Source organism: Cotesia glomerata, linkage group LG3 (assembly GCF_020080835.1).
Source record: "Cotesia glomerata isolate CgM1 linkage group LG3, MPM_Cglom_v2.3, whole genome shotgun sequence".
NCBI lineage: Eukaryota > Metazoa > Arthropoda > Insecta > Hymenoptera > Braconidae > Cotesia > Cotesia glomerata.
In genome coordinates, this window is record NC_058160.1 from 11,636,198 (window position 1) to 11,644,777 (window position 8,580).

The following is an 8,580-nucleotide window of genomic DNA, read 5'->3' on the forward strand; positions in this document are numbered from 1 at the left end:
AGCAATTTTAAACGCGTAGGTATCGAATTAGCGAGAAGTTGCAGGGATGACCTCTTGGGTCAACCTTTTTTCTAATTTTTTAAATAAAAACGCTGGTGAACATAAATTGAAGCTTATTTTCTCAGCTGTTAGATGCATTTTACAGAAATCGAATATCCCGACATTTTTAAAAGTTATTTCAAGGAGAAATATTAGAAGTATGCATATTTTCGAATTTTCACATTCAAAAATGCTGTAATTTCTAAACTAATTGACCTATTTAAATCAAATTTAAACATGACCCTTGTAATTGTTGATAGAATAAGTATGTTAACTTTGTCAAGTTATAAAGATCCCTCAAGAATTGTAGACGTTATCGTACTGACAAGCCGTGTTATATAAATACATACATTTATAAACTTTTGTAATATTCGTATTTTCTGACTCAGCTCGTCGAGTTAAGCCGGAATATAGTAAAATTTTTCGAAAGTTGCGTCATGAGGACAAATGCAATAAATAGATTTTCATGAAATCCTCAACAAATCGTTAGATACGGGTATTTTTCCTGAAGCTTGGAAGCAGGTCTACATAGTTCCTTTAAATAAGATAAAGGCTCCTAAAACTATGTCTGATACTAGACCAATAGCAAATATTTCTCATCTTGCTAAGGTATTTGAACGCATTGTCGCCAATCAATTGATAGACTACCTTGAAGTGAATCATATCATTGATGATTATCAATCAGGATTCAGGAAACATCATAGCACCCAGGCAGCTTTACTTCTTCTAGCAGATGATATTCGCAGAGCTATTGATAGAGATGAACTGACCTATCTCATCCTCTTTGATTTTTCTAAAGCCTTTGATTATGTAAACCCTAAGGTTTTGTATATAACTATGTATGAAATTGGATTTTCCATTGAGGTTATTATGTGGTTTCAATCCTATCTTACTGGTAGATCGCAATCTGTGTTGGATCTTGATCATTCTATATCTGATGGTATCAGTACAACATCTGGAGTTCCTCAAGGATCCATCTTAGGCCCTATTTTATTCCTTATTATGATAAATGGTGTTGCCAAGAGGATTAAGCATTCAAAATATGGTCTTTTTGCAGACGATAAGTATGCCTACTATCACTTCAAATGTTCTAAATTAAATGAAGCAGCATACAAAATTAATATGGATGCTCAGGCTGTTGCCGACTGGGCTAAAGATGTTGGTCTAGAACTAAATCTTTCAAAAACGAAGGTTATGATATTGGGCAGCAGTAGAAAACTGAAGCGGCTGGATGATCTTGATCTTCCTCAAATCATTGTGGATGGAAATGTAATTCCATATGTAAATTCAACCAAGCATCTTGGGGTGCATATAACAAGCAATCTCTCATGGGATATTCATGTGGCTCATACCTCACGTAAGGTCTATGGTACACTAAACAACCTCAAGCATAGGAAGAACATACTATCCACTACAAATCGCAAATTACTGATCAGTGCCTTAATCATGCCAATAATTGACTATTGCTCTTTGGTTTTGATAGATAATTCTAAAAGACTGGACTATAAATTACAGCGCTTGATGAACAACGGTATCAGGTTTATCTTCAATCTAAAGCGTGATGATCATATCACTCCTCATCGTCGCTCTCTAAAATGGCTCTCAATCAAATCGAAAAGACTTTATCTCTTAGCTTGTTTTCTCTATAAACTATTCAATTCCAGTGAGCCAAATTTCCTGAGGAGTCTTTTTATTGAGGAGTCACAAGACATAAGACGCTCGGATAGGTTAGCTTCAAAATATAACAATATTTTGTTCAGTATTCCAAGCTATTCAACAACAGTATATGAAGACTCTTTTCTAATTTCATCAATACGTCTTTGGCGTGAAATACCACTTGATGTCATAAACTCACTCAGCACTGAGGCATTTAAATCTAGAGCGTTTGATTTCTTCTATGATCTTGAACTCTTTTGAGACCTCCAAGAGACTCCAAGAGACCTAATAACAATTTGACTGCTAATAGTCTACTTAATTTATAGTTTAAACTGATATATATATATATATATATATATAAATATAGATATATATATATATATATATATATATATGTATATATATATATAGATATACATATATACAAAATTCGTTACTCTAAAAAATAAGTGTTTTACATGTTATCTTAGCATATTTTTATATCATTTTTATATATACTCTTATAGGATTTTCTGTCTTTTTCATTATATTTCATATTTATTAGGGTGCTTTTTTTTTTTGCGACTATTTTTTTTTTCGCTTCCATCCCGAAATTTTGTTGGAAATACACCCAAAAAATTCCCTGAAAGTTTGAGCCCTTAATATTAATATTAAGTACTCCTACACAGCGTGTGAAGATTTCCCATTTGAATTATACGAGAACTTTCATTTTTTTTTTTAAATTTCTATAGCTCAGTGGCATTTCATAGCATCGCTTTGACTATGGACGGGTTTTTTTCAGAATTAAATGCTCTACAAAAGTGTCCATTGTTACGAAGTCGTAACACATACTGGCGGGGTAGTACGGACCGCCAAACCGAATTTTTTATAGAATTCTTGTTTTTTCACTCATTATCTCATAAGCAACAAGACATACAGAAAAAATGTAAATGATAATTTTGTAGGAAATTCAATTCTCTACAAAAAAGGTCCTTAGCACCAAATCACTAAGATCGATATTTTCTGAGATATTAATCATTGAAGTTTACCTAGCATTGAATTTCCACAAAATGTTGAATCAAATCTTAAAAAATATTGATTTTTTTCTTTTTAGGAGGTACAGGGAGTTCATCCTCAAAATCAGAATATGTTCGTTTCAACCCACTGGAATTTGATGATAGACTACAAAAACTTGCTGGCATCGAATGTTGCGATAATTTCATGCCTAAAACAATTTTTTCAGAATTAAATAAATAAACCCAATCGATTCAAATATTTTTCAAATTTTATATTCAGCTTCTGTTATCCAGAAGCAAAGATATTCTTTGAATTGAGTTTCCGTCAATTTTCCCCAATAAAAATAAGACAAAATGATATATATGTGTTTTAAATTTATTGGTTACAGAGACTTTAATTTTTTAATAGCGTGGGAATTTTCGACTGCAAAAAAATCGAAAACAAATTTTTTTTTTATTCAAGTCAAAATTTTTTGTCAAAATTGAATAAATTTTGATTTATCTCACTTATTCAGATTTACTTGATAGAAATTTTACCAAAAATGATAGACTAATAATTAGAAAAAAGTTATGAATCTAGAAATAAATTTTAAAATATTGAAAAAATTATATAGAATTCAATTTTCAGAAAATGAGGTTAAGAAAATTAGAATTTTTAATGCGAATTAAATTTTACAAGTAAGTAGAAAAATATGAGTCTAAATTATAAGAAATTGTTTTCGATTATTAAAAATGATTGATTGTTGAGCTTGATAATTTATAGTTGTATGTGAGAAGAAACTAACCAATTTCGTCTGTATTATTCTCATTATCTTCATTTGTTATCTCCTGTTCAGTGTCAGATTTATTCTGAAAAGTTTCCACCGGCAAGAAATTAGTAACGGGCGAGTGAATATTGGTTTTCCCCTTTTGACACTCATTCAGAAATTGTTGCTGCTCTTTTGGCAAATTCTTAACCATTGTGGAATTCGAAATATCGAACAATTTATCTAGTTTTTGGTTAAACTTTTCAACATTCTGTTTTTGTGCCTTCGATTTTTTTTCCCTCTTGTGATGTGTCTTCACTTTTATATATTCGGCATAAAATTTTTCCAACTTCGTAAGACTGTGCTGAGGACGTATAGTTGGAATCTTGAAACTAGCCCGAATAGTATTAGTATCGTTAATAACACTAGTAGCACTATTTCGAATAGTTAATTTTAAAGACTGATGTTTATACATAAAAAATTTAGTAAGTCACGATACGAAGGCAGCTTATTATTATTTATTTGGCTTCTTTCAAATCCAATTAAATAATTCCAAGTTTTATTACCAATTTTTCACTCATTTTAATGATGGTTAAAGTCGACCTAACCTCAAATTTAACAAAGTATACATACAACGGCGTCACACTGATCAATGCCCACTAAGCTTTGTTCTTACTCTCGCGGGATTAGTACGCGAAAACAAAGAAAGCGCTGCAATTAAATGGGAAATTTGTTGAACGCATTCAAGGTCAAGTGAAAGCTCAGTAGTACTACCAGAGCAAGAAAAATAAACCGCAATTAATCAGTATCACAATACACAGCAACAAAGAAACATCCTATATTATTCGTAATGATCATACACAATATATTTTTATCTAGAATTTCATTGAAATTGAATTATTAAATGATAAATTCAAATATTATGGGGTGATTTAAATGAGAAATTTATTTAAAAATAAAAAACTTCAGAAAAATACAATTAAAAATTTTTTACGTTAAATTTGTAACTTAATCAATAAGTAATTACTAATTATAATTATGATACGAATAAAAAAATCATTATTTTTTAAGATTTGATTCAACATTTTGTGGAAATTCAATGCTACGTAAACTTCAATGATTAATATCTCAGAAAATATCGATCTTAGTGATTTGGTGCTGAGGACCTTTTTTGTAGAGAATTGAATTTCCTACAAAATTATCATTAACATTTTTTCTGTATGTCTTGTTGTTTATGAGATAATGAGTGAAAAAACAAGAATTCTATAAAAAATTCGGTTTGGTGGTCCGTACTACCCCGCCAGTATGAGTTACGACTTCGCGACAATGGACACTTTTGTAGAGCATTCAATTCTAAAAAAAAACCCATCCATGGTCAAATTGATGCTATGAAATGCCACTGAGCTATAGAAATTTAAAAAAAAAAAATGAAAGTTCTCGTATATTTCAAATGGGAAATCTTCACACGCTGTGTAGGAGTACTTAATATTAATATTAAGGGCTCAAACTTTCAGGGAATTTTTTTGGGTGTATTTCCAACAAAATTTCGGGATGGAAATGAAAAAAAAAAATAGTCGCAAAAAAAAAGCACCCTAATATTTATGTTATCACTTATTAGCTAAAATTCAGAATATTGATATTGATATATTGATATTTATATTGACTGTGTTTATAGTTTTACAAGTACTTATGTTACTCTATGTATGAATTTTGCCATTTGGCTTTCGCCTTGGCATTTAAATTAAATAAATAAATAAAAATAAAAATAGAAATATACTAAAAATTAGTCAGACGATTGACCCAACACGCCATCCCTGCAACTTCCCGCTAATTTCAATTGCAAAGCACTTAAAATTCCGCTTATTACAACGTTTTTGAGCTCTTCGACCTCAAAAATACTAATTTTGTTTCAGTTGAAGCTCTTCGAGCTCTAACAGATATATAATTAATACTTTTTTCGACATTTTTCGTTCACGATATCTCACGAACTAATCTAATTTGAGGTCCCTGAATAAAAAAAAGTATTGAGACAAAGAAAAAAGTATTGAAAAGTATTGGATTGACTAGAAAACCAATACTTTTTTTTTGTCTCAATACTTTTTTTTTTTATCAGGTGTAATGCTCTACTCCCAACATGTCAAAAAAGCAGTTTTTCGGAACTCACATTGACTTTTTTATCACCCATATAGGATAGTATGAGAGCATGTATATCAAGAAAAAAAATCTGTGAACGCTGATAGATTAAAAATTGATTTTAAAAATGTCTAAACATAGCAAATATTTGAAAAACAATTTTTTTGTTTAACATAGTAAATAAATTCATTAAAAATAATCTTACTTGGACGTCCGGGTGTCTGTGTTTATGGATTCATGTATTTGGCAGAAAAATTGCTTGAAAAAATTATCGTATCGGAATAATTTTTAACTTCCCGCTAAGAAAATTGAAAATTTTCAAAAATCGGGAAGTTATTGTTTTCACCCCGTTTTTCAAAAATCGAATTTTCATCAGATCTTGACGTTTTGAGGTCCTAGGAAGCTTCCCTGACTATTCCCGCGACGGTGTCTGTATGTCTGTATGTATGTATGTGTGTGTGTGTGTGTGTGTTTGTGTGTTTGTGTGTGTGTGTGTATGTAAACCTCTTATAACTTTTAAACGACTTGATCGATTTGATCGCGATTGGTGCCATTTGAAAGGATTTGACTGAACTTAGATTTTGAATATAAGTTGGACCGATAGATTTTGAGAAATCTTGAAAAAACTGCGAAAAAAAATTTTTTCAAATGTGGTTTTTTTTTAATAACTTTTAAACGGCTCGACCATTAAATTCCAAAAACTAATCAGCTCTAAACATCGAAAAACTACGTCGATCGCCACCAAGCCGGTAAAAATCGGTTGATTCGTTCGTGAGTTATCGTTGACGAGTCAAATTGAAAAAAAAGAGTTTTTTTCGAATTACACCAAAATTTTTGGTCTGATCAATTTGTATTTGAAAATATATCATATAATTTAAAAAACTGCGTCGAATGCCGCCAACTGCGTGAAAATCGGTACATGCATTCAAAAGTTATTGCGGTTTGAAAATTCAAAAAATAGTGTTTTATTAAACTTCTATCAAATTTTTCAGCTCGGAGAGCTAAAAACTACACTAAAATTATATTTTTGAGCTCGAAAAGCTCAAAAACGTAATAAGTGCAATTTTGAGCGCTTAATTACGAAAGTAGCGGGAAGTTGCAGGGATGGCCGTCAGGGTCAACCGTTTTCCTAATTTTTAACTTCCCGCTATGAAAATCGAAGATTTTCAAAAATCGGGAAGTTATTGTTTTCACCCCGTTTTGCAAAAATCGAGTTTTCATCAGATCTCGACGTTTAAAGGTCATAGGAAGCTTCCCTGACTATCCCCACGAGGTTGTCACGGTGTCTGTATGTGTGTGTGTGTGTGTGTGTGTGTGTGTGTGTGTGTGTGTGTGTGTGTGTGTGTGTGTGTGTGTGTGTGTGTGAAAGTATGTGAACCGCTTATAACTTTTGAACGGCTTGACCGATTTCATCGCGGTTGGTTCCATTCGAAAGGGCTTAACCAAACTTAGATTTTGAAAACTATTTGGAATGATTCAGATCAATAGATTTTGAAAAATCTTAAAAAAACTGAAAAATTTTTTTTTCAAATGTGGTTTTTTTGGAATAACTTTTAAACGGCTTAAAGGTTCAATTCCAAAAACTAATCAGCTCTTAACCTCAAAAAACCACGTCGATCGCCACCAGTCCGGTTAAAATCGGTTGATTCGTTCGAGAGATATCGTGAACAAAAGAAAACCGAAAAAAGTGTTTTTTCGGAATAACTCCGAAATTCCTAGCGCGATCAATTCAAAATTTAAGATTCTTTGTGAGGCTTAAAAAACTGCGTCGAATGCTTCTAACCGCGTAAAAATCGGTTTATTCATTCAAAAGTTATTGCGGTTTAAAAATTCAAAAAATAGTGTCATCAAATCTCTATCAGACTTTTGAGCTCGAAGAGCTTTAAAGCATAAGAAAGCAATCTCTTTGAGCTCAGAGAGCTCAAAATAACCCATAAATTGTATTTTTAAGCTCGAAGAGCTCAAAAACGTCATCGGTGCAATTTTAAGCGCCTTCGTATGGAATTAGCGGGAAGTTGCAGGGATGGCCTTCAGGGTCAACCGTTTTCCTAATTTTTTTTTAATATTACCGGTTGGAAGCTCCATTTGCTGGTGCTCTCCTGGATAATTCCATGTTCTAGTAGATGTTCTACAATCTGGTGAAGCTCTGCTGTGACTTTGGGTGATCTATATGGTTTTATTCGGATAGGTGTATAGTCAGTTAGTTCTATTTCATATTCTATCCCCTTCAAAGTTCCCAAGTCTTCCTTTGATAAATTTTCAAATTCCTCATCCAGAAATCTCTTTATAAATTCTTTATTTGTTTCACTCAAAATAATGTTACAGTTAGTGTTACCTGGTTTTCTAGTGTTATTTGTTCTTTTATTTTCGTCATGCTTCCAGGTCCATGTGAGGTTTTGGCGTTTGATTTAACTCCTTAGTCGATCATGAATCTCATTCCGAAGATTATATCGTCCAGCATGTCCTTGAATACATCAAACCATGAGCTAATTGTCTTTCCGTCTATGTCAAAGCTCAGATAAACTCTTCTTAGACTGCAAATCATAGAATTATTAGCTAAGATAAATGAATATTTGGATGAATTGTTTTTAAATTTAATTATACTATTTGGTACCATGTTTGTAACCTTAATAGTAATGAAGTTCTTATTAGCTCCTGAATCAAATAATGCTGTAAATTTTTGATTCTCAATGCTAACTTTACAGGTAAAATGGTTACTTACAGTGGGTAGTCTCGTTCTGTACAGAGGTGAGCTACTTTCTATGAAGTTCAATTCTTCCTCTGTTTCTTTTTCGTACGTGAAAAATGGTGATCCCTCGTCTAGGTCTCGTATAGGTACTGCTGGTATTCCTTGGGCTTTCCGTTGCTCTTCCAACCAACCGTTTAGGGTTACATTTCCTATCACGACACTTGTATTTGTTTCACTATTATTTACTTCGCTGGTATCACTGACTTCCGACTTACTTGTTATTAGATGGTCGTCTGATATCTCGTTATCTTCAAATACATGG

The 8,580-nt window shown here is 32.1% G+C and overlaps 1 protein-coding gene across 1 annotated transcript; it reads right to left on the reverse strand.

The window, feature by feature from the left end:
- Nucleotides 1-2,502: 2,502 nt before the first annotated feature.
- On the reverse strand, nucleotides 2,503-4,152 carry LOC123262287. Its single transcript, XM_044724476.1, has 2 exons — nucleotides 3,476-4,152; nucleotides 2,503-2,899 (listed from the first exon to the last, which is right to left on the reverse strand). The coding sequence occupies exons 1-2, from the start codon at nucleotides 3,909-3,911 to the stop codon at nucleotides 2,760-2,762; spliced, it is 576 nt and encodes a 191-aa protein (XP_044580411.1). The 5' UTR covers nucleotides 3,912-4,152; the 3' UTR covers nucleotides 2,503-2,759.
- Between the last annotated feature and the right edge of the window lie 4,428 nt (nucleotides 4,153-8,580).